Source organism: Zingiber officinale, chromosome 1A (genome assembly GCF_018446385.1).
Source record: "Zingiber officinale cultivar Zhangliang chromosome 1A, Zo_v1.1, whole genome shotgun sequence".
In the NCBI taxonomy this organism is placed as follows: domain Eukaryota; kingdom Viridiplantae; phylum Streptophyta; class Magnoliopsida; order Zingiberales; family Zingiberaceae; genus Zingiber; species Zingiber officinale.
The window spans coordinates 169,037,301-169,064,933 of record NC_055987.1 but is presented as its reverse complement, the minus strand read 5'-3'; the positions used below and the strand labels follow the sequence as shown (position 1 = coordinate 169,064,933).

The window sequence follows — 27,633 nt, the reverse complement described above, 5'->3', positions numbered from 1 at the left end:
ATGAGCTAAATGATAGGGTTCGCTAATGTTTTATGCTTCTCAACAGCAGTTCGACGAACTAGTTGGTGATAATTAGCCCTGAATTATATCTCCTACTGTTCCCAATTCCATGGAATCCCCGAACTTATAGGGATTAAATCTCCTTCCTAATCTCCCTTTTAATTGTTCATTGACTTAGTAAAAAGATTTTTAAATTTTAACTCTTTCATAAAATTATTAATATAATTTAATGATATATAAATACTAATATTAATTATATATATAATATTAATTTAATAATCCATTTAATAAATAGAAAACATTAAATTTTATTATTTTTATTATTATTATGAGGACGGATTTAAGAATTAGGACCCTTTCAATTGTAGAAATTTGAAAAAAATCTCTCAATCAGAATCCATATTTAAAAAGACTTTTCAAACTTGTCTTTCTTTTTGATTTTTCTCACAGGGACTTTAAATTCATGGAGAAAATTATCTCTCTAATTGACAAGAGAAAATATGAAAAAAAAAATAGGAAAGGAAAGGAAAGAACTTGTCTTTGTTTTTGATTTTTCTCACAGGGACTTTAAATTCATGGAGAAAATTATCATCTTTAATTGATAAGAGAAAATATGAAAAGAGAAAATAGGAAAGGAAAGGAAAGGAAAGGAAAAAATAGACAAGAAAAATTAAAATTTTATGATAAATTAAAAAGTATGTACAACACACAATCGTTCATTAAAAAAAATTTTATTTATTAATTAAGCGAAGCTGAGACTTGTCTTTTTATAATTGGGAATCTAAAAGTGTCCGCTGTTGCATCACTGTTCGGAGGCTTCATCCACCGTTATAAGGTCGTAAGAAATCAAACATTCGTAAAAAGGAAATTTGATATGTGAATTAATTATATATAAAAATTAAATAAATAAATAAATTTAGATAATTCGAACCATATTTACGAAACAAATTTTGTAAATTATATTCATGTGTAAAACTTCAGAGAGAATTGTATTCAGCACGGACAACGACATGGTAACCTAACCTGGATTCAAGTGCTAATTGTGGTGCTTCTCCAGTAAGCTGGAGTTGAAAATTGAGACACGTTAATTTTCCTTGATTGATATTTATTTCTCGAAGCCCACCTTCCATCTGTCGCTCCTCGACGAGGCTGAGGCATGGTGATCTCGAATCCCTCGTCTTCCACGATCGATCCCGAACTGGTGATCTCCCACAGGTTCTCCGAGGTTCTTCTCCGTCTTGCTCTGTTGCCCTTCGGTTATGCCCTTTGTTTCTTCCCTTTTTTTATTTCGTTTTCCTTTATTTCTCGCAGACCTCGTTTTGCTATACAGAAAGGTTTGTTCCGGAAGCTCTCGGATTCTTTGCCTCCTTCACGCTTCATGAAATCCGCTCATTTCATTTCGTTTGACTTTCTTCCTCGTCTGTTTGTTATTGTTAATAGAGATGTAGCGCTCTACGCTCTAGGCATCGGAACTTGTTCTGGAGACGCGGTGAACGAGAAGGAACTCAGCTACGTTTACCATAAAAGTGGACAAAAGTTCATCAAGGTCAAAAATTGAAGTTTTATACATACACACACTAATCCAGTTATATTTTCAATTTTGTGCCTTCTAGTTTAATTCACAAGTTCTTTGCATTGGTGACTTTTTCTGGAAAAAGTCCTATTAATTGTTTTTCTCTGCTCTGTGAATATGCTAATTCTTAGGCGTATAACCTTTGGTAATGAACTTCCTAGGGGAAAAAGTCAAATTTCCTTGTTATGTACCTTCTTGATTCATAATGATATATTATTACTTAATATAAATGATATCCTTACTATGTGACCACTCTTATGAAATGTAACTTTCTCCTTGTGTCTTATGCTTCAGTGTAATATTGCAAAGTATTATTTTTCTTAGTTGTTACCAGAGCTGTAGGTTTGCCTCATAATGTTCTAGTCCATCTAACATCAAGGAAGAGACCATAGCATGATGTATATCATGATTTATCATGATTTTCCCTCCCCATCTCTCTACTTTATCATTGCACAAAATTTCTTTCTCTTCCATGTCTCAGCTCATTTACTATCTCCACTTATTGTGTCTTCATGATCTCTCGTTATCTCCTGCACTCTTCAAACTTATCTTGTCATGCTTGCTTTGGCATGCCCGCATGATCTTTTCACCCACTATATATTAATACTCATCGATGTCTTATTTGCTCTTGTTTCCTTTGAAAGATGATAAATTAAAATGATAGACTTATAAGAAAGACAAAAAGTTGAGGGAAGGGACAATTTTCTTTTCTTGGACAAGTATGCATAGAGAAATAATTTTCTAAACAATTTCTAATGGTATAAATTGGTTGTTAAATTAGAAATAAACTTACAGCAATTGATGATCTTGAAATGTGTGGTTGCTTCCCTAATGGCTTATTTCACCCTTACCAATTGTGCAATTTGGGTCTCGTGAATTTGGATTGACTACCCTTTTATGAGTTGCACCGCCAAAGAAAGCCTAACGACCACCCTGCTTGAGAATAAGGTTGTTAGAATTCATTCGTCAGATTCTAAGTTTCGTGATTGAACATGCCAACAAGGAGGAAGAAGAATCTTGCCATGAGGAAAGGATTTGAAGTATGTTTAACCCACTCCTAATTCTTGTGTAGATTGGTCTTTAACCCCTAGTTTCGTTATGTCTATCATGTTGCACCCATCCAAGTTTTATATATGCCATTGGATTACTTGGACGATTCATATTACACTATTCAAGGTACTAGTTCACTCACAACCATTGAGTCACACCACTTGAGTTGAAATCAAATTATCGCGATCCAGAAGTCAATTTTTCATTCCACATTGTGGTCTAAGTGATGTGAATTGCATCTTGTAATGATGTGAATTGCAAAGCACTCAAACAAATAGCCACATTGCACCTCATACACACAATGTAAGCCTCGTTTACCATGTGTGTTTGTGTGCCCCATTAGTGTTGATTGCATGTGTGTGACTTGTGACCATGTAACACTGTGTTACACCACACTACGTGTGTAAGTTGCACATGAACTCTCATGTGTTCACATAATCTCATGGCGTGCAAAGCACATGGTGCTTAATTGTAACCATGGTTTTGTTTCATGCAGGGCTAAATGGGCAAATTTACGGTCGGGCAAATTTACGGTTCCACCTACCGCTCGGCATCGGAACCACGACCAAAATTTACGGTTCCACCTACCGCTCGACATCGGAACCACGACCAATACTGACACTACCGGCCGCTGCGAGCTCACGAGTACGCGAGGACGATGTTAACTTAGGTTAATAATTTCAATCAACTCTTAGATATAAATAGGATAATCAAGCTTAATCAAATCCTAATAAAATTATTCCATTAATTTAATATATATATTTATACTATTTATTTTAATTTCAAAAAGCTTTAATAAAATATTTATTTATTTATTGGCATATAAAAATGTTATGATCTCATATTTTTTCTTTTTATTTCTTTTTTGTATTTTTTTATATTTAGATTAATTTTTTTATTTTTAATTAATATATTCTATATTTATGAAATACCGAAATCATATTGGCATGACTCGATACGGTATTGAAACCATGTCGTTCTGATCCGAGATTGAAATTTCGGCGATCGAGATTTTAAACCATGATTGTAACCTTTTTCAAGATATATATTTTTATATTAAAATGACTCTTTCCCACCTAGTGGGATAAGGCTTCGTGGTTGTGGTATATTAAAATGCCTCTTTTTCTCTCTAAAATTTGCACTTGAGTTTTCCATGAGTTCTAAAAGTTTTTTTTCTTCCTTCTCCATGTTTTGAAAGGCCTTTTGGGTCAAGAAAGATGGGCATTCAAATTCATACCTTGAAAAATCTCTCCTCTCTTTATAGTCATAAGAAAACAATGGAAAGATGATTCATTTGTTAACTTATCCATTGCTCCTAATCTGTCCTTTAAGTCATCCATCCAAGAAAAGAAACTCTTAACTCATAATCTCTCCCGAATCTATATTGTTGTCATTCATTTCAATATTATTGCCATGACAATTAAAATTCCCAGCCCACAAGTGTTGATCTTCACATGCTTAGGTAGTGAGTTATGCTGCCTAGCATGACCGGTGCACATCATTCCTCTCCTGCTCCAAGATATGAGCACCGTCCATTCCAACACATACATATACCTCACAGTTTTACTCTTCTTTTTCTTTCTCCTCCTCAAAGTTATTTCATTTAGACAAAGTTGTGATTGAGAATTAGAGGGACAGGGGAGTAGCAAAGAATCGATAGTGCTAAGTTGACGAAGACATTCCTGGAGGCGTAACTATGGAGAATTGAGGGAGGTGTGGCTATGGAGAACCAAGGGAGGTAGAGGTGCGGAGGAAAGGGAACAATAATCCAGTAACGGTGATTAGCTAACTCATGAGAGTGGAGTAACGGTGATCGGAGGAGTCACGTTACATGGCAGAGTCGTGATCGCGGATTTGCCTTTTCTCGATCACACTAAGTATATGTAATATAATTATTAATTATTTATATATAATTAATTACATATAGACATAGTTTTATAAATGTAGTTATATATACATTAATTGATAGTAACTATATACAATCAATGTTATAACAATTTTGTTACTTCAATATCATCCTGGATCTACTTTTATTTTTACCTTGAGAAATCTACTTCATAACTGCTATGATCTATGTTTGTTATGGCTTAATTTAATAACTTTATTAGATCAATGTTTAAATATTGTGCTGCAGGTTTTTCCTACCTTTGCTGCCCTGTTTCCTTTTTCTAGAGGTCTTGGACTTGAAGGAATTCATGGATTGCAGTGAGTAATTATTATGTACAATAATTCCTTGGTAGCATTACAGTTCTTCCTTTTAGCATCCATACAGATATCCTCGATTTTTGGTTCATAAGCTAGATGTTACACTCTCTACAGATATGATCCTAGGCTTCTGTTGCATGGTCAACATTATATAGAAATCTACCGGCCTCTTCCTTCAAACAGCTGCGTAAGAATTTTGTCAATATTATATCTTCTTTTTGTAATTCTTTCCTTCAAATAACTGCAAAATTGTTTGCACAATGGTACATTTTCCTTTTAATGCTTTGTTCATATAGTTGTAGAGGATTTTGTGTGGGTGTACCTTTTTCCTGTTATTCAGTCCCTCAAATAGCTTTGTAAGATGTTTTTGGCATGATGGTACTTTTTCTTGTGATTGTACTTGAGCCTTGAGGGCACAAGTTGTAGGGCTGTAAATGATCTAAGTCGAATCAAGTTTTGTGTAATCCAAGATGGATTGATAAGATAATTGAGCTATGCTAAAGTGGGCCTAAAATTAACCAAGTTGTTGAAACAGATGTTCAAGCTTTACTTGTTTTCTTCTTTTAAGTTTGAGCTTAACTCGAGCATGGTTTATTTAGATGTTATCAAACTCTTAATTTGAGGTTGTTTGAAACTTTTACATTCTTATGCTTGTTTGGTTGGCTAGTGAGTATCTAAAGTTGTTCTTTTTAAGAGCTTCTTTGTTATTTACAGTTCTATTTATAAATTTGATAGGAACTTTGTCGATACATGAATCACAAGCTTTGTTCGTAGATATTGTTCATGAACATTGTTTACAAATAATTCACAATCTCTATTGACCAACATTAACGACTTGAGCACGTGTTTAACCCTTTTCATTTAGTTTAATGAGTTGGTTATACTTGATTATTTAATTGATCTTGCATATATTTAATCAACATAAATAAGCTTTTACCTAGCTGAATACCAATTTTTCTTATGAACATTTGGTGCATTTTCAACCCTACAAGTATTCCTTAGGGCATCTACAACCCACTTCCATTATAATACCCACCACCTCATCAAAAAGCAGGGTTCACATACTCATTATAACAACATACCTCTTTCATCCACATTCTTTTTAATATTAACACATTATTTATAGGTTACACAGTCCACTCAATTATCTTAAAATTATATCATATTAAATAAATATATTTTAAATATATTTTAAAATATTAAAATTATTATTATAATTTTTAATAATAATCTTACTTTTAAAAAAATAATTTTACTATTTTTAAAAAATAATATTAAGCATTTTTTAATATATTTATTAAATAAAATAGATGTTTAATATATTCAATTTTAATTTTAAAATTTATAATATTTTAATAAATAAAATGGAAAAAAATACAAGGCCACCCGTTGATTGAACGCGTTCAAATTGAAGGGGTGTTATAACACCCCAATAACACATCCATTGTGGATGCTCTTAGTATTTTATTGTGGGCAACTCTAATTGGCATATGATATGCATCATATTTTTTGAGAGCTAAGCAATTATTCTTTCATCCTTTTGGGAAATGCAATGCAATTTTGGGTAAAAATTTCAATTTTGTGTACAATGTTAAAATGTGTTATTCTTTCAATTTTGAGTAAATTCTTCTGTTAAACAAACTGATTTGGCACCCAAGTCTATGGAGACATTTGGGCCTTGTTACTTGAGGATATGGAAAGTTAGATAGATAGATAGATAGGTGAGTATTATTAAATATGTTTTCCAAATTGATTTCACATATTAACTTCATGATTTCTCTTGTAAGATTTATATGTTTCTTAAATCCTTGTCAATAACAAACACAATGTAGTTGGCTCTTCTCTAGGTTCTATTACCATGTCATAAGGAGAGAACCACAACTTTCTACAGTTCAGATAGATGGACTATTATATTGTTGATATATAGTTATAATTCATGTATTATAGCCCTTAGACATGCTAATTATATCTAAACATATGGCTATGAATAAGGATAGACATACCTTAAGATTACATCTAATATTTTTATCTAACATTCCTCAAACTTGAGCTTAGATATTATCAATGTCAAGCTTATTACATAAACTAGATAAAAAATATAAAATTTGCTAAGACATTTAACGACCATAAAAGTAAAACAAAAAAAAAATGATACTAGTGCAAAGATATGAAGATGCAAGGCTCTAAATTGATCCTCAAAGAATCAATGACTTGACTATGGTTGTGAAGAGAGTGACAATCTTCAAAGGACATGATATGATATAATGTTCTTCCATATCTCCGTTTAAACTAAAGCAACTAGAAGAAATTGTAGATTAGGCACATAGCTCCACAAGTGACTCAAAAAATGAGTCTAAATTATAGTCCCTGATTAATTTGAAGCCTTTACAAAAGGCTCCACAAAGATAAAAATGAGGGAGACTGTCTAGGATTAATAAAATAAATAAATTAGGGTTCCAACATTTACTCTTGAAATGAGATGGTAATCTTAGCTGCGAAACTGAGTAAAGCTAGATATTACATAGAAAAGGATGTCAAAGATAGACCTGAATAAAATGCACAAAGAATGAAGAAAGTGTTGTGGATAGTGATTCCAATCACTCACCCCTAAGAGGAGAAAAGCTGGGAAGAGATTTAGGCCAAATTTGGCATTGTATTTCAAAAGTTTATTTAGAGAAAGAACTTTGTGAGTAAGTGCATGGTGTAGAAGTAGTGTAATGTTTGTTTACTTAGATCTCAAAATTGCTCGGGAAAGCAATATCACTATCTATTGTGTTCGGTAAAAATATTACCTAGAGAGTACTTTTCCCTTTATGTAAAACAATGATACTATAATAATCAATTAGAATATAAATATTATCAATTAATAAGTTAAAATATTTTTACATTTATTTTTTTATTAATATGAGATACAATTTAATATTCTATATGTTGGCAATATTTTAAAAGGTAAACATCTTTACAATTTGGTCATCAAAAGCACTTTAGCAGAACAATTACAAACCCAATTTCTCTAAGAGAGGGAGTGAATTTTTGAAACGACAACAACTAATATCATTTTAGGATTGCACAAAGACTAGTGTAAAGAAAAGAAACAAAAGATGATTAATGAAATTTGAATTCTAATGATCCTTGAGATAAATAGAAGGGAGGAGGAAAGAGAAAACTTGAAGATCACCTTTTTCTTCCTGTTGCTCTTCTTTCTCTCACTCATATTTTTTAAGAGAGAATGAAATATTTTATTATTATTAATGGGGAGAGAACATTTTGGTTCAATAGTGGTTGGAGGGAGGAGAAAAAGAAAATTAAGTTTTATGATGGTGGAGAGAGGGGAGGAAAAAAAAGTTTATGATAGTGGAGAGAGGAGAGAGAGAGAATTAGGGTTTATGATTGTGGACCGGAGCTGCACCACGAGAAATAACTTGTCATATCTTCCTTGTGGGATCAAGGAAGAAAAACCTGGCCAGGAGAGGAACCCACTCTAATACCAAGTTGACAGATGGATATTATTTTGTTGTTGTATAAAGTCTCAATTCATGTATTTATGCCCCTAGACAAAACTAATTCTATCTAATACTTGGGCATGACACTATGTATGCCTTGGATTTGATTATATTTGATATTTTTATCTAACATTTGGCATGTTCTTTCCTTGAGATATCCTATTTATGACTTTTCAAATAACTGAACCTCATTTATATTAAAAGTTCAAGAACATTGTTTCGGTTTCTATGTCCGTTTCCAAGTTGTTTGAGTAATCCATTTTGTATGAATTAATTTGCTTAATTAATACTGTAATTTACTCTCTATTTGCTCCAGGTTCTCAACCAATTCAAAGTTGCTGGCTTGCATGACAAAGGTCTGTTGTCCTCCTTTTTTACTTCTATTCTATATACTGTTTTGTTTTCTTCAATTGAAACTAGTCAACTACAAGCAAAATTGTATTAATGTACTTGCCGACTTGCAGAAAAAGTGATATTTTCCTTCATATCCATCTTCAGTTCTATTGGATATTCTTTCTTGAAAAATTGGAACTTATTTAAATAAACCTGATACAGGAAAAGCAACTATAATTGAGCTTGAAACTACAAGTTACATAAAAGAGTCTGGTGAAGTGCTGTGCATGAACAGGTCAGTGGTCAATATTGTATGTGCTAACATGTTGATACTTTATAGCTAAATCTTCACTTGCTTATTTGTAGGAGTTCAATATACTTGCGTGGTTCTGGAGGTTTTTCAAGCGCATCACAACCATATTCGTACAAAACCTACTCAGATAGTCAACCTTCTCGATTTTCAATTCCTAAACATCAGCCTACTGCAATTTTTGAAGAAACAACCCAACTATCTCAGGTTGCTTTTCTTTGAAGTTCCATATAGATTCTTTATATTTCAAGGATAGTGATGTTTGTACTCTACTGCCATTTATTGGATATGCTTCTTATAGTTTCAACATGCCTTACTTAGCATATTTCTTGTTTCACTTTTGAAAGATCTCTTTTCTTTATATTATGCATACTAAATTTCATTTTATGCTTCTAGTTCTTATTTCTATATTTTGTAATATTCTATATGTATACTTTTGGGATTGTATCATTTCCTTCTGTATAAATAATTCTTTGTGGAGCACGAATTGTAGATTACTCTGTGATTTCACATTCATTAATTATTGCCATTGTTGCCAATGCTATCTCATGCAGGGTGCCAGACCGAGTCCGAGGACAATGAGATCTCAGCTTTAGTTCGGTAGTACTTACGGAAGAGCCCTTCCCTCCTTTGGAAGTCACTATCCTTGTGGTCTTGGTGAACCAAAGGGGTGGGCTTCGGCAGTTCTATGGATGCAAATCGCATGGAATAACCATTGCTTGTGAGACTCAATTTAAATAACTAGTGGCTTGAGGATTCTTCTTGATCCGGAAACCCTCATAGGTTCCTTCTAGCATGAAGATGAGCTTGATGACTCTAGTCATGATATGAAGCATGATGTTGAGCTGGAGTGATGAACGGCAGAAGGGCCTCATAGGCCCCTGTCAATGTGAAGATGAGGTCAATGCTTCTAGGCATGATGTCGGATTGGAGTGATGATCCACAAGAATGGTGGCGATGTCAACCTCTATAGTAGGAATGCTGTATGAAATTAGTGCTTGTGGTGGTTTTAGGAGGTGGCAAGTGTTGGTTGTGATCATGAGAGAAATGGTTGACTTCCATGGTAGGGGAAGAAGGATGCATGCTTCTTGTTGGAAAAATGGGTTATATATGTATCTTGGTAATAAGCATTGATGCAATTTTTTATTTATGAATGCGTTACCTTGAGTATCTAAGGTCTATAACAACATATTAGGATCCAGAGGCATAGGTATTGATGAGGTGGAGGTGCTGTTATTGAGGGAGTTAACAAGTTGGTTGTGCTGAGGAAGGTTATTGAAGAGGCAATTTATGAGGTGGCTATGGTGGAGAACTAGTGTTTCAACCAAGGGGAGGTTGAGTAAGTTGCTAAGTTCATAGAGGTGGAGGCATAGACTATTGCGGAAGTGTGGATGTCAATGAGGGGGGATGTTAATGAAGATTATCGATGAGACGAAAAGTCTATATTGAGGAAGTTGTTGAATTGAACGAGGAGAAGGTGGAGGCAGTGAGGTGGCACACGCATTGTTAATGTGAAGAAGGTTGTCAGGAAGGTGATGAGAGGAGGAAAGAGAGAGAGAACAATGGGAAGACGGGTTGTGGGGTGGGTGGGTCAAGGTTAACCATGTTAGATGGCGTATTGGGATGTATTTGTTGTGTGGCGCATGATTGACAATCACACATTGAATGAATGTGCAACAACAAATAACATGCATGGCATGTTTTAGAGCATTTAAGAAAATGTCAAAATTAATAATGATATTTTTCAAAATTCCCCCTTAAGCTTATTAGTATGTCAAAACATCCACCAAGGTTTCCATTTTGCTAAATTACAATACATATTTTATCATTCTAAATTATTACCTAAATTACTCAAAATGTGGAACCGCCACTTTAACAACCCGACGTTGATGGAGGGAGGTTCAATAGGAACAATAGGTGGCGAGTGCACGGAGGGAATTTTCCGCAGGCGATGATGAACCCTATCTGATTTGGACGCACTACTATGCACTTACCATTTGTGCCAAGCCTCGAGGGCTATTACTTAAATTACTCATTTGTTAATGGAGAAGGGGAGCCTTGGCGCAACGGTAAAGTTGTTACCATGTGACCAAAAGGTCACGGGTTCGAATCCTATCCTGGAAACAACCTCTTGCAAAAAGCAAGGTAAGGCTGCGTACAATGGATCCTTCCCTGGGACCTCGCATGGCAGGAGATTCGTGCATCGGGCTGCCTTTACTCATTTGTTAATGGAGAGGAGATTTTGATAACAAAATGGAAACCAGCGCTTTGACATTAATTAAAACCTGAGGGCATTTTGCAAAATCTATTAAACATTGAGGCATTTTGATAAGTACCTCAAATATAATCTCCATATCTATTAGTTACTTGATACATTTTACACTTGGTCAGATCTTGATTGGTTTTCTACGTATATGTTGGGTTGGGTTCATGGGGTTATTTTATGCAATTTTGGAAGAGTTGTTCAAATTGTACACAGACCAATCGAAGCACTAGAGAGTCTGCATTTTTTTTTTCTAATCTTTACCGAATAGATTGTTCACTTTAATTTGCCTATCTCACCACTCTAGCGTTCTTTTCTATGTTTATGATTTTGTCATGTACTTGAGGTTATTCTTAGTGATCATGGAACCATTTGGGAAAATTGAAGATAGATCAATCAAAGCACTAAAAAGCATTATATATTTCCTCTACTCTTTCCTCGTGCTATTTTTTTTTTACTTCAATCTGCCTATCTCATTTTTCTAGGTTGCTTCTCTTTTCTATGTTTATGATTTTGTCATGTACTTGAGGTTATTCTTAGTGATCATGGGACCATTAGGGAAAATTGAAGATAGATCAATCAAAGCACTAAAAAACATTATATATTTCCTCTACTCTTTCCTCGTGCCATTTTTTTTTTTACTTCAATCTGCCTATCTCATTTTTCTAGGTTGCTTCTCCATATTTTTTTTGGATGAGTTCTGGAGGTTACTTTTATTAACACCAAAGAGTTGTACAGTTTTTAATCCCTGCAGTAGTCTAATATCAAGTATTGCCTCAAGGCTCAGTTTATGGGCTCATTTCCTACTTGCTAAACTAAATAAGAACGCTACAAAATGCTTTTAAGTTTCAACTAATAAAATTTGTAATATGAAAACAGAGCCTTTGATGACATCTTTTGTGTTGTGGTTTTTGGGTTTTTAGTCTTTTGTCCCGTAATTATAAGCTCATTGGGAATACACCTTTGACTAATGGTGGATTTGGTTCACTGGAATTCTCTAAAAACTCCAGCGGAACAACTATTCTAATGTTTGGTTACAAAATAAAGTTGGAATATCAATTCTCACTGAATTTTATTTCTTGATCATGCTTCCTAACTATTTCATTACATTTTCCAACTACCTAATTCTATTATATTCTCCAAATTATATATATTCCCAGACGCTTGAAACCTGCAATATGAACTGTTTTGCTGAAGAATTGACACAAAATGACACAAAGGCCCCTTCCTCTTGAGCTTCGTCTTCTCCATCTCAAAACACTGCCACCACTTCATCTCAAAACCATACTTCTGCTTCTTCTCTATCTCAGCCATTTATCTCTATCTCTTCACTTCTTGAGCATGACTAGGTCCTCCAGCTTCACCAGGTAAGTCATACGGATCACATCTTTTAGCTCTTTTTCTTTTTTTTTTATTCCTTCCCCTTCTTCAGTGTCTTCTTCTTATTGACTTGTTCCTCAGACTTAGGAGCACTGACACCTATCATCTTGAGTGCCCACATGACACCCAGACTATATGTCTATATCTATCTAGTTAGGGATGGATACCTCACTCAGCTCAGAATGATAAATTAAACCTTGCATATATGTACTCTATTTAATTCTCCTTATACAACAAATAAAGTAGTCAAGTGGGCTAAGTGTACTTGACAGGTCAATTGTGCTGGACAGCCTGGGCGAGCTGGACTTTAGCAAGCCCGGTGGGACTGGACTGAATTGGATTGAGCCAGCCATAGGGAGATAAATAGGTCACAGCTTGACAGACCAAGCAAATTGGGTGTGTTGTATGGGCAGACAAGATCCGGCAGACCGAGTTGACTACATTAATTGAGCACACCAAGCAGATCACACACTGATCATTCCTACTAAATGGGTCTTACAGAACCTATCAACCAAGTGGCCAGAGCGAGTGGGCTAAGCAACTTGTGCGGATCTATGGTTTATTAGCCCTACTTGAGTCTCATTGTGTTTTACTTGGGGTGGATGGCTATCAATGTGTTGATTTATTTATTGTTTATTACTTACAATATTTCTATAAACTAAATATAAAAATGGAAATGTTCCTCCTATCGACAAAGTAAACTAAAGAATATTCTGATTCCATTCTCTAGGAATAATTTCTATTCCCTATCAATTCCATTATGTGAACCAAAGGTGTAAGTGACATGGCGTAGAATTTTAGGGTTACTAAAAAGAATGCATTGATCAGATCATATATAAAGACTCAATGATAAAACTGTCCCAAATCTTTTTCTGCAAATTCAAGGAGAAAAATTATTCTTCCAGCAAGTGCATAGATACTATCTATGTCCAACCTATTTTATAAATTAGAAAAATTCTTATAAATGAAGAAAGAGTAGGAACACTAATAGTGAAACAAAAACACAAAACTTGTACATATGCATAACAAAATTGGAGATAGCGGAGTGCACAGCCAATGTTCGATCTCAAATCATGTTGACAAAGAGACACAGAGAATAAAGAGAGAAAAATGAACTAAATAAGAATAAAAATAACCCTAAAACTAATTCCTCGAGTATGCTTCTCCCTCGAGCAGGAATTACGTCAGGATGTAATAAATGAAGGAAAAGGAAAATACTTGAGGCTTCTACAGCATACATAGATCAGTTGATACGTTAAATAGCTTGGCACTTTGCTACATTTAGCAACATGATAATAAACATTTTCTCTGTTTTGATTTTTACAGGAGATAGAGAGCACAGCTCATCCCTTTGCTATATTTGACAACATGAAAATAGTACATTGTCATTGTTCAGGTCTTTACTGATGTTTAGGTGGCATATATGCTATACACAAAGGAAATAGAATGGAGATGAGATAGTAGTTGGATTCTTCCTATAGGACATACAACACAAAATTGACTAAATAAGCAAGAAGGAGAACACTTGATAAAGGTCCTATGGTTGATGTGGCTCATCAACATGTGAACATAACACTTCAGAAGAGGACAATAAATATGAAGCAGCAAAAGAAAAAAAGGAAAATGTACTGAAAAAAAAATATGAGATCCCCTAATGATGGAAGAACCTGCTAGGTTCTAGAATCTAATACAAATCTATTAGATGGAGAAGATGATGAGCTCGATAATGGCATATATACAAGAAACACCGCTAATTTCAAAGTGATAGATTCTATATTCTCCTAACCGCATGAATTCTAGGAACCAAAAGGAATTGATAACAGAGAAAACTTGAACATGATCTAGTTTCATCAATCGACATGGCATAATAGAATTAAAAAAATTAATAACGATGATATAACTTGAATGCGGAAGAGACAGCGTCATCCAAGAAATCAGTCATCTGCGAAACGAGTAGCAGAGAGTGGTCTTCCAAAGGAATTAGGCTGACGGTGCCAAAAAGCTTCGTCAATGGGGAAGAAAGAGATGTCAAGATGACCCTAATCCAACGGGAACCACTCCTATATATAGCGGGCAACCCATAGATAATAACGGATCGGGCTAAACCCAATAATTCGGATTTAGATCACTTCAACGGGTTCAGTTCAATTTGTATTCACATATACAAATTACATTAAGCCCACCTTAAATAGATTAAAATCCAACAATCTCCTACTTGGACTGTATGTGAGTTGTATATGATATATGAGTATAACTGTAGTTGATATAATATTCCTGTAAACAATCTGGTTTATTAACTTTATTAGTATAGGACTATAGATGTCATAGCTACTATATAGTGTATATGACTAGAACAAGTCCTAAGAGTAATCATAATACCAATGTCATTAATGGCATAGATTAAGATGATGTATAGTATGGAAATTACATGAAATGATCAGTACATGTCAATTTTCAACTTGTCCTGAAGTGACTTGAAAGGGTCTGATCATATTTGCAAATACTTTATGCTAAACAATATCATATTTACAAACTGCAACAACAAATAATGATCCAAGCCTTATGATTCGAAAAAGAATCTATATCATATTTACAAACACTAAATACTAAACTGTAGTAGTAAATTATAATGCTTTATTCAGAGTGTCAAACATCTAAATATTCATTAATGTTTTGAACTTTAAGTGCATACAATAATCAAAATAATGTTTGTCTTTATTAACATATAGACTCCTACTAGATGAGTTCTTCCATAAGGACTCTCATATCCACAACATACGCATGAAACACCGTAGGCACCAAGCCCTTGGTGAGTGAATCTGTAAACATGGAATTTGTGCTGATGTGTTCTATCATCACGACTCTGAACTCTTTCTTTAACCGTTATAAACTTGATGTTGATGTGATTGGATTTCGACGAACTGCAGTTGTTCTTGGCATAAAGTTTTACGACTTTACTATCACAGTTGATCCTTAATGGTCTGTTAACGAGTTGCAGTGCTATGATGAAGTTCCGTAGTCAAATCTCGTGGTTGGATGCTTTATAGCATGCTAACAACTTTGCCTCCATAGTAGAAGTGGCTACTAGTGTCTGCTTGAAATTCTTCCAAGATATAGCCCTCTAGCAAGCATGAAAATATAGCCTGAAGTGACCTGCTATCCAATCATCCAACAAAATCAAAGTCTAAATATCCAATCACCTCCAGGTGATCTGACCTTTGATACGTAAGCATATGTCCTTCAGTTCTTTGCAAATGCTGCATCACTCTCTTTACCGATGGTTCTGGGTTATTTACATATCTACCTAACATCCCGACTATAAATAATATATTTGGTAGTGTACAAACCTGTGCATACATGAGGTGTCCCATAGCTGACGCATAAGGGAATTGTTCAATCTTCTTTATTTAAAGTTCAAGTCGTGGACACAGGTAGGTCATCAGGTGCACAGTTTTGCATGTCATATCTTATAAGCACCTTTTTAATATAGGTCTTTTGTGATAATCCAAGAATGTTGCTTGAACGATTAAGACATATTTGTATGCCTAAAACAAAGATGCTTCATCAAGATCTTTTATTTCAAAATAACTGGATAAAAATGACTTGGTTTCATGTAGCATACCCTTATTATTGTTCGCAAATAATATGTCATCCGAAACAAGGATGACAAACTTGCTCCTACTAAACTTGACATATATGCTCAATAGGATTCTCCTTAAATCCAAATGAGATAATCATAAATAGACTTCTTTAATCTACATACAAGGTGCTTTGAATTCTAAGACTCAAAGTTCTCTGGTTGCACCATATATATATATTCCTCAATATCATCATTGAGGAATGCAGTCTTTACGTCCATCTAGTGTGACTCTAAATTAAAATGAGTTACAAGTATCATTATTACCCTTAGGGAGTCTTTCGTCTTTTGTTGAAACCGGTAAGAAAGTCTTGTAATCAATATTTTCCTTCTGAGTGAATCGCTTGGTTTTAAATATTCATTTACAATCAACGAGTTTCGTACATTCAGGCAAGTCGACAAGTTCCCCAACGTCATTTTCCAACCCCTATGTCAAATTCATGCTCTTGGAGATAAACATAATAACGAGAAATCATGGATCTCCTATCCTTAGTGGATCGCCTTAAAGACACTTGTGCTTACGGTAATTGAGGTACTTGCTCATCAATATGAGACAATATCTCACTTTGAGTGGAAGGATCCTCTAATTGCATTGGAGACCTTATCACTCCCATTGTACTCAATAAATTTGGTATGTCTCGTTTTGAAGAAGGATCTATTAGAGAGATCATAGAATTTATACCCCTTAGACTTTTCAGAGTAATCCACAAAATTACAGCTAACAATCCTTAAGTCCAGTTTCTTTATACTAGGTTTATAAGGTTTAGCCTTAGCTGGACAACCCTAGACATGTAAATGTCTAATGCTAGGTCTCTTACCCGTCAATATCTCGAATGGGGTGTTAGTTATTGCCTTACTAGGCATTAAATAAGTAAACTGCAATCTTGAGTGCTTCACCCCCACAAAAATTCAGGTAAAGAAGTAAGTCATTATATTTCTTACCATATCTTTTAGGGTACGATTGCAACCAAGGTTTAAAATTTCGACCCGTGCCAAGGTTTCGGTCCTGGATTGGAACGATACGGTTTCGGTACCGTATCATGCCGTGCCGATATAGTTTCGGTATTTTTTAAATATAAAATATATTAATTAAAAACTAAAATATTTAACATAAATATTTTAAAAATAAACAAGATAAAAAATAATCTTTTAAAAAAAGGAAAAGATATGAAAATAGATAAATAAATAAAAATTTTATTATAATTTTTAAATTAAAATAAATGAAATATAAAATTAATTAGATAGTTTTATTAGGGTTTAATAAAGTCTCTTTAGATTATCTCTATCATAGCTAGGAGTTTATTAAAATAATTAACATAAGTTTAATTAAAAAAAATCTGAAATCCGACACCACTCGCGAGCCCGCACGACTTCGGCGCTGTCACGGGGTTGCGCGATTAGCCATGGTCGCGGGGATTGCGTGACTCCTTCGGCGCGACCACGTTGGTCGTGTGACCCCTCTGCAGTGACCACAGGGTCGCACGATGCTTTCGCGGCGGCAACGGAAGGGTTATGCGACCCCTCCGCTATTGTTGCAGGGTCGAGCGACGCCTCCGCTATGACCACTGGGTCGTGCAACATGTCACACCTGTCGTGGGTCTGATGCCGGGGTCGTGCCGGTGTCGATCGCCAAGCGGAACGAGACGTTTCGCCCGTTTCGACCATTTCGGCACAGCACTTTAAACCATGATTGCAATGCTCATCTACACTATTCTGACCATGAGTACCAAGCATGGTATACTGAGGCACAATCCCACACTCAACAAGGTAATTCACAAAAGGTCATAGACGTTGTTCACTTGATTCATCATATCGTCGTAATATTCACCTCCATGAATGAATCGAACGACTTTAATTTTCTTATCTAGTTGATTTTCAACTTTAGCTTTTAAAATTTTGAACATGTCCAAAGAGTGAGACTTCTCATAAATAATGTATAGATAGCTGAATCAAGAGTAATCATCCATGAAGGTAATAAAATATGTGTTCATTCCCAAATGCCAAAGGAATGAGCCACAAATATCCATACATATTAGCATCACTACATCGATTTGCTCTCTTATTTCTTTTGTTAGTTGTCTTCCCCTTAACACATTCTATGTCGACATTAAAGTCTGACATGTCAAGGGTATCGAGAATTCCATGTGACATTAGCCTTTCTAAGCATTATCATAATATGAATGAATTCTCGTTAGTTAATTTGCGTTTAGTACTCATCCTATGCATAATCACATTGTCAGCCGTAGGAGTTATGATATTTAATTTATAAAGCTTATCAACCAAGAAACCATAGTCAACCAACACTGAATTAAAGAAAATACTAAAAATTTCATTTCCAAACAAGGATAACTTGATTTGTCCAAACAAGAAATTGAAATTAAATTCCGTCGAAAAGACGGTACAATAAATATATTTTCTAAATCCAGAAAGACATCAGTTCTTAAATAAAGGCTAAAAACACCAATCAACTTCTTTTTATTTCCTGTATAGATGTATCTTTCACAATCAAGTGGAAGACGACTCCTATATAGTGACACTTATGTGAGTAGTAGCATTGATAACTAATAAAGTTGGGAAGTTTACCGTTCTTCACACGCCAATTAGCGTATTTGTGACAGTCTTTCTTCATATGACCTTTCTTCTTGCAGAAAACATAAGTAGACTTCTTATCCTATTTCATGTGCTCCTTATGGCTAAAACTCTTAGAATTTGCAGTTTGTTTTCCTTTTCCTTTATTGTTGATCCTCCTCTTCTTGCTCGAACCTTGGGAATTAGATGCTAAGTGAGTACTTTCAGGTGCCTTACGCCTCAGTCTCTCCTCTTGCACGTTTTGAGCTATAAACTCATTTAATGTCCATTTTTCCTTTTGAGTATTATAAGAAATCTTAAGAGTAGTGAACTATGCAAGCAAAGACATCAAGACAAAATGCACTAACATAGACTCAACATTTTGAGTTTTAGTGCTTTCAGACTTGTGGCGATATTGGACATCTCCATAAATGTACTCCCTGATGTTTCCTTTGTCGTTATACCGTATAGTTTCCAACTTCGAAAGAAGTTTGATAATTGCGACCTTTTCCCTTGCCACGAAACGGTCTGCTAATTGGCTAAGGAAACTCCTAGCATCCTCTCTCACATTTATTGAGTCTTTAATTGGTGTCAGAATAGACATACTTAAACTTATGCGATTTGATCGCTCCTACTTTTCAAATTCAATCCTCTGCTTTATAGTGCTAACACTAGTCAGGCGTGCAGGACGATTGTGTCTCAATGCATAGTACAGTCTAAGTCTATGATAATGTACTCTATCCATTCAACAAAATTTGAACCAGTTAATGTGGAGATGTTATTAATGCTGGCAATTACTAATTGCACTGAAAATAAAAAAGAAAATAATATAATCTCATGATTTAATTAAGGCCAAGAACATATATAAATACAAATAATAAAACATAAAATTACGCAAATAAATGCATATGAATGAGCTTCTTATGAGATACCAAATACAACATTGCATTTTCCTCTGGACTAAATGTAATTTGTTAGCAGTATTCTTTAATATAATTCAAACTTTAATTAGTCACACTATGTGCCTTCCTTTGGGTCAACCCATTGTGCGCATAATTCGACACTTTATATGAGTTATATATTGGTTCATAATGTACAACAATCTTAATCTGTCACACAATATCTTCCTTTTTTTGCTACATTTTGTGCATGATCTGAACAAAAATATTTTATTACTTAGTTATAAGCTACCTTGAATATATATATGGCATAAAAGTAATTTTCCTTTGGACGAATTACTTTTAGCATAGATATACGTCTACTAACACAACATGCACTAAACCTACCTAATGTGTCTTCCTTTGGATTGACACAACAGTTCAGTTTAGTAGTACGCGTGTAAATATACTCAAGAAAACTCTAGGAACTTTAACTAAATAGATAAACACTTGATCTTCTTTAATAACTTAAAATTAAGCTTATCAATTAATTGATACCATATGACAATCGATTGGTATCACCCAATCAATTACCTCAATCGATTTAAGACCTACTATCTAACTTCAGGACGATTAATCAATCGATGATGTGAGCCAATCGATTGGTATCACCCAATCGATCCCGCCAGTCGATTACAGTCTGTGTTCGACTTCACACATATCAATCGATTGGTGGTTCTTGGCAATGGATCAGTAATGACCAATTGACCTGTCAATCGATCTCAAAACCTTCTGTGCTTGATCGCCAGTTAATCAATCGATTAGTGAAAGGTGTCTTCAATCGAGTTGGCTATTGATTAAACCGATCCCATCGCAACTTCAAGGCTATTTAATCGATTGGATAAAACTCCTAATCGATTGATAACACCAATCGATTAGGTTGATCGATTCTAATCGATTCTGTTGTGATTTAAATTTATTAATCGATTGGTAGTTTCAATCGATTAACATGATCGATTCCAATCGCTTCTGTGTTCGACCTCAAAGCGATCGGTGATAATCACCAATCGATTGGTGGCAGCAGTCGAACCTGTAATCGATTGAAAATTGATCCCGTGTTCGTTCTTGTCATGCCAATCAATTGTGGAATCAATGCAATATATTGGTGTCAACTAATCGATCGGATCAAACGATTCCCTTCAATTTTGTTCGCTATTTTAGGCTTGGTAATCGTTTATCCGACTAAGGCAATTGATTACATCATCGCAGTTTGACCTAAAATTATATTAAACGCAGTGGTTTTCCACAAAGAAAGCAGCGGTTCACCGTTGTTTTTCGTGTTCTTCGTGACATATGAAAAACCAAGAAAACCAGGCCTATCCTAGGTTTTCTTTCAACGATCAGAACTAGGAAAACTTAATCTAGCATGGAAAGCCACATATCGATGAAAAACCTAACTTCATTGTCATGCAAATGATGAAACACAGGCTTTGATACCAATTGATAGATTATGTATTCTCCTAACCGCATGAATTCTAGGAACCAAAAGGAACTTGTAACAGAGAAAACTTGAACATGGTCTAGTTTCATCAATCGGCATGGCATAGCAGAATTAAAAACAGTAATAACGACGATATAACCTAATTGCGGAAGAGACATTGTCGTAAAGCATCATCCAAGAAATCCGTAATCCTGCGGAAGAAGTAGCAGAGGATGGTCTTCCGGAGGAATTAGGGTGACGACACTGAAACTTTTCATCTATGGGGAACGAAAGAGATGTCAAGATGCCCTAATCCAACGAGACCTCTCCCTTATATAGCAGATTCGATATGTTATCAGCCCATAGATAATAACAGATCGGGCTGAAGGATTCTACACATATAACTCGCATCTAATAACTCGAAACCCAATAAATCAGACATAGATAACTTCAATGGGTTCGGTTTGGTTCGGTTCATATTCGCATATACAAATTACATTAAGCCCACTGCCCACCTTAAAGAGATTAAAATCCAACACAAAGGTCAAACTGGAAGTTATAGACCTTGGTTGTGCCTTCCTCTCTTCCACAATTTTTTTAGCATGGTGCCAGGGAATCCAGAAGAAAGGAGTTAGTGGAGCAAATCTAGATAGGCGTTAGAACACAATGGTTTGCCAGACCCACATTGCCTCTGGTGTCTTAGGGTTCAGCAAGAATTCAATCTGGAATTAAGAAGACAGGGCGCACTGGTAGAGAAATCTTTGGTGGATTCACTTCTTGCATGTTGTAGAACAAAAATTCATATAGTCTTGCATGGAGGTTGGAAGCCAAGACCCTCATGGCTTGGGAATGTGGTTGGGCGATTTGTGGTCCTCTGCTCTTGGTTCTTCTTGGTTCTGGCTGTCTTGCAAGTTGTGATGGTTTTCTGGGGAAGGTGTCAGAAACATCTGGCATTAGTGGTCTCCAGGATGTTGAGCTGGTCTAGAGAAGGATTGAACCGCTCCTGCTCCCGCTCCCTTGATGGAGATCTTGAAGGAGGTCGCACTTGGTGCTTCGAGTTAGTGTAGTAGGACTCAAAATCAAGGTGTGTGGTTGACATTCTGCTATGCTTGCTGTGTTGTGGCTAGAAACAAGCAAAGGAAGAGATGAGGAGGTTAGTGGATACCTCTTATTGAAAATCCTAAACTTAGGAGGGGGCTTTCATTGGGGATAGGATAAAATATTTTATTGCATGTTATTAATGAGATATCCATTACATGGGCATATATACTCATGATAAAATTCTAAATAAAAAACTGTTAATGTGGGACTATGCCTCCTAGAACAACTCTATTAATCTCACCTCTAACATATACGATTTGATGGACTAAAGGTAAACAACACAGATGGTTTCCAACTATAGAAACATATGATACCTTAGAAACATTGGAAACTTAACCAGATTATATTTTGTAGATTATATACCAAGATTTAAAATTTCGACCCGTGCCGAGGTTTCGGTCTCAGACCGGAACGATACGGTTTCGGTATCGTATCGTGCCGTGCCGATACAGTTTCGGTATTTTTTATTTATCTATAGTAATTATAAGATAAATATGTTTATTATGTATATAAAAATAAGTTGTATATTGATTTATTATAAGTTCTCAATTATTGAATAATTTAATATTATTAGAAAAATAATTAAAAATAATTTTATTTAAATAGAATTGATATATTAATAATTCAAATTTAAATAGAAGTATCTATAATAATAATAATAATAATAATTAATACAAGATGTTACTTTATATTAATAATAATTATATAAACTAACTATTTATTCATTTAATTAATTATTAATTAAATAATATATATTTTAAATAGTAAAAAATATCAAGTAAAAAATTTTTAAAAAATAAAAAAAAAACAGAATATAAATATAATATATTAGAATTTTTTTAAAAATTTTTTAGAATTTTTTTTAAAAATTTAAATGAAATTTAAAATAATAAAAAATATATTAGAATATAATAAGAATTATTATATTTTTTTTAAAATTTTAAATAAAATTTAAAATATTAATTTTTCAGAATATTAATTAATAAAATTTATTTAATTTATTTTAATTTTAAATATATATTTTATTAGAATAATTTAATTAGGGTTTATAAAACCTCTTCCAACTATCACACATTCTCCACATATCCTTGGGAATTCTTTAAATTAATTAAATAAAATAAAAAATTATTAAAAACAGAAAAGAATAAAAATCGCGCGGTAGAACGCGAGATCGCGCGCGGGCGATCCCGCGAGGGGAGTCCGGCGGCGCTGGAAGCGTCGCCGGACGCCTCCGACGGCGCCGGAAGCGTCTGGCGACCCTGCCGGACGCTTCCGGCGGCGCAGAAGCCGTGCGCACGACGCCTTCGGCGCGGAAGGCGTGGCGCACGACGCCGCCGGAGGCGTCCCGCATCTCCTCCGGCTCCAACGGAGGCGTCCCGCGTCTCCTCCGACGCCGCCGAGACGGGGATGCCTCCCGTGCCCGTTTCGGCCGCCCGGCGGAACGATAAAAACAGTCCGTGCCGGGCGGCACGAAACGGTATTTCACACCTTGTTATATACATTTCCTCATCTTGGGAAAACCGTTGCTACATGAATATGGAGTCTTACACCTACATTCAGGAGTTGTATATATATATATATATATATATAGTCAATTTTCCAATATTGAAGAGCTTAACAGTACAGCCATATCTTTTAGGATTTTATGCTTTTATGAAATCTATTTCCATTTGTTACATTCCCACAACACTACAATATAAATTTTGTATTTATATCCCTCGTATATTTTCTTGTTTCTCCATCATCTTTATGCTAAACTGGAGACTTGGACACTCAATTCTCAGCAGTGTCACTGTTTCAGTGACTATGCTCTGCCTTTTAGCTAGTTCCTGAATCCTTCTCTGTTATAGTAACTACTAGATTTCACTGGAAAATTTGATCTGTTTGATGCACTTATATAGTCTCTTTTATGATCCAATTGCAGGCTCTATTGTATAGGCTATCAGGCGATTATAATCCTCTTCATTCAGACCCGATGATTGCACAGGTGGCAGGGTAAGGAATTAAAATATTTTGCCTTCTAGGTCTGGCATTATTATTTTTTCTGCTGTTTCCTGTTTTCTTGTTTCCTCTTCGTGTGCAGAAAGTGAGCTAGCATGCCACTTTGACCAACAACTCAAAACATTCATAAAGGTGGTAACTTCCACTAAAGGAATGCTTCTCAACATAGTGACACCTTTGACTTAAAGAAGACACCTTCATTTAGAAGATTAAAATAATACCTTGTTTCACCTGTGCGACCACTCTCCCCCAACTTTGTCAAAATACCCCTTGGGATTTAATGTGGCGGACAAAAAGATGAACATCTTATTTATAGGATTTAGATTTTAAACAAACATGAAATGGCTCAGTTGGGCACCAAGATTTATATTTCCACTTTAGCAAATTAAGAATAGGGGTACCTTAGGACTTCTATTCTCTTGTGGAACAGAAAGAAATAGTGATTAGAGTTGTTCTTCATTAGTTGTTTTACTTAGAGGGATTTGCGAACGCATTTAAATGGAGCCCGCTCTTTTTTCTGTAGACATTTTGGATTTCTACCTCCCATTAGATGTTTTGTAAATTGCTTTTCAAATTCTTAGCCAAACAAGTGCGACAACAAATATAGAAGAATTCCTCTATTGCAATGAACATGTAAAAATTCACTTTAACATGCAGCAGGTAGTTGATCATTTGATGTAATGGGATTACTCCTGGGGACCAAATTGTCTTACTCTTTTCCATTTTATTCTTAGTTTGCTTTTCCCATCTCAATCATCTTTGAGCTTTTGTTCGTTTTGGCTGAGTAATTCTATTCATCTCCAAAGTTCAATATTTTCCAAACTGCTGCTAACTAGCTACTGTTCTGAGGCTGTGCTGCAATTTTCTAATGTCAATCCACAATCACTTTTTGAAGGTTTGCACGCCCAATACTTCATGGATTATGTACTCTTGGCTTTGCGGTGAGAGCCATCGTAAGCTCCTTTTGCGATGGGGAAGCAACAGCTGTTAAAAACATCTTTGGTCGTTTCCTTTTGCATGTATATCCTGGAGAAACTCTAGTCACAGAAATGTGGCTTGAAGGCTCGACGTAAAGCTCCATTGGCTCCTTTTTTTTTTCCTCTTCTGCTCATCTTTGTACACATCAAACTTGAACCACAAACTGAATTTGCATTTGCAGAGCTATTTATCAGACAAAGGTGAAGGAGCGAAATCGAGTTGTGCTCTCTGGTTATGTGCTACTGAAGCAGAACTCTTCCCTGTAGAATCTGTTCCAGAGATCATGATGAACATGGACTACAGTTTCTTTAAATGGTTGGTTGATGTTGAAAATTCCTAACTCCTATTGAGAATCGGTGGATACACTGTCTAATAATCTTGTACCATAACTCCTTTATCATCTGGTCTCATGGCTAGTCCATTTGCTTTTAGTATTTATATTATTGTCAGGAAAAAAAAACTCAATGTTACTAGGTTATTCCAGAGATTTCGATCTTTGTGAATATGTATGAATACTGAATGATAGTGGAGAATTATAGTGAAAAGAGTCAAAAGACTACCCATGGAAAGGCTCCTGGCAGTCAGACAGAGGAGCAAGGAGGGGAGAGTGGAGCATTTGTGGGGGGAGAGGCAGAGGAGTAATCACGACTTGAACACTTCGTCGACAAAGCTCATCCGTGTCGACAAACTCACTCTGCTCGATCATACCACACAAGAGCTCAATTTCACAACCTTGTCTGCCTAAACTGTCTTGATCAACAAATAGACCTGTCCATTCGACCCGACGGATGAGTTCTACCTCGTGACATGCCCAACCCCATGAAGCCAACTGACCAACCCGACGAAACAAGAGAGCAGCAAAGCAAATTTATATATTTTTTAGCATATAAAATATATATAATTGGATGCATAATACGTCAAACTTAACATACAAACATTTAGAAATGCTAGAAAAAGGGGGAAAAAAACGAGAGAAAAAGAAAAGAACACCGAATCAATTCCTTGATGTCATCGGCTATATCACACCACACCAGAAACATTCCTGATTAAATAATTGACACATAAATTTTCTTCACATATAAGTCGGTATTTGTCAGTTCGCCGTGGTTTGTCTTTGAACGCCAGCGAATTCAACACGTGCTGGTGGAACAGCGCCGCCAGCGCCGAAGAACGCCCCCACCTAGAAGATCCACAACACCAATACAACTATTATTAATTCAACGCATCGTTGACATCGTAAAGCATAGAACAAATAGGAAGTAACACAAGTGTATTCAATATTTACCCCTCTAAAAAATTCACTAAGGGTGTATTTGGTTCGAGATTATTCTTGATAATTTTGATTATCTATCCAAGGTTATCAACAAAAACCTTATTTGATTTAGGTATTCGATGATTTTCAAGTAATGTTCCATGCCCAACATGTCAGCAAAAGGGTCGTGCAGTCCGGAATCAGAAAATCTCAGAAAACTAAGGGTGCGTTTGGTTTGCACCGTTTTCATTTTTATTTTCTGGAAAATGCGCGTTTTCTAGAAAACAGAAAATGACTTTTTGTCATTCTCTGTTTTTCTAGAAAACGATAGTCAATTTTTTAGAAAACGCGCACGGAAAACGCAAACCAAATACCGTTTTTCAGAAAACGCGCGTTTTCCAGAAAATGAAAATGGAAAACGCACGTACCAAACGCCCCCTAAGTTTTTTGTTGATTCCGGGATTAACAAATTTTTTTTACCAAAAATATCCTCCGATAAGAAAAAACATGAAAAAAAAAAGAAAAAATGTAAAAAAATATTTAAAAATGTAAAAAAATAAAAAAATATTTTAAAAAATTTAAATTTTATTTTTTAAAAAAATAAATAATTTTTAAAAATAAAAAAAAATAAAAATTTTAAAAATATTAAAAAATTTTAAAAATAAAAAAAATTATAAAAAATTAAATTTTTTTTAAAAATTTTAAAATTTTAAAAAAATTTATGAAAATTTAAAAAAAAAAATTAAAAATAAAATAAATAAATAAAAATTAAAATTTAAAAAATGTAAAAAAATATAAATATAAATATAAATAATATAAAAACATTAAAAAATAAAAAAACACATAAAAAAGAAAAAAAAATATACAGGAAAAAGAAAAGTAAAAAAACATTAAAAAAAAATAAATAAATAATAATAATAATAATAATAATAATAATAATAATATTATGTATAGTTGGTTTTGTAACTGAGGGTAATACGGCAAAATATTAAACTAGGGTATTAATTAAAACCTTCAAACAAACAAGTTTTTGTTGCATTACCTAAGTTGAACCAAACAACATTTGATTATATTTTATTCCTTATAACCTTGGTTATGTGATTACCTGGTAATCACATAAC

The 27,633-nt window shown here is 34.7% G+C and overlaps 1 protein-coding gene across 1 annotated transcript; it reads left to right on the top strand.

Annotated features, from left to right (window-relative positions):
- The first annotated feature begins 1,067 nt into the window (after nt 1–1,067).
- On the top strand, nt 1,068–25,691 carry LOC122038372 (enoyl-CoA hydratase 2, peroxisomal-like). Its single transcript, XM_042598092.1, has 11 exons — nt 1,068–1,225; nt 1,312–1,334; nt 1,441–1,546; nt 4,758–4,828; nt 4,943–5,015; nt 8,648–8,687; nt 8,887–8,959; nt 9,031–9,181; nt 24,206–24,276; nt 25,178–25,351; nt 25,442–25,691. The coding sequence occupies exons 1-11, from the start codon at nt 1,157–1,159 to the stop codon at nt 25,524–25,526; spliced, it is 936 nt and encodes a 311-aa protein (XP_042454026.1). The 5' UTR covers nt 1,068–1,156; the 3' UTR covers nt 25,527–25,691.
- The last annotated feature ends 1,942 nt before the right edge of the window (nt 25,692–27,633 follow it).

Excerpts from the sequence above, each read along its gene's own strand:
- LOC122038372 (XM_042598092.1), top strand. The coding sequence starts at position 1,157 with ATGGTGATCTCGAATCCCTCGTCTTCCACGATCGATCCCGAACTGGTG. Across the intron at positions 1,335-1,440 it reads TCGTTTTGCTATACAGAAAG|AGATGTAGCGCTCTACGCTC; the intron begins GTTTGTTCCGGA and ends TATTGTTAATAG. Across the intron at positions 1,547-4,757 it reads GTGGACAAAAGTTCATCAAG|GTTTTTCCTACCTTTGCTGC; the intron begins GTCAAAAATTGA and ends ATTGTGCTGCAG.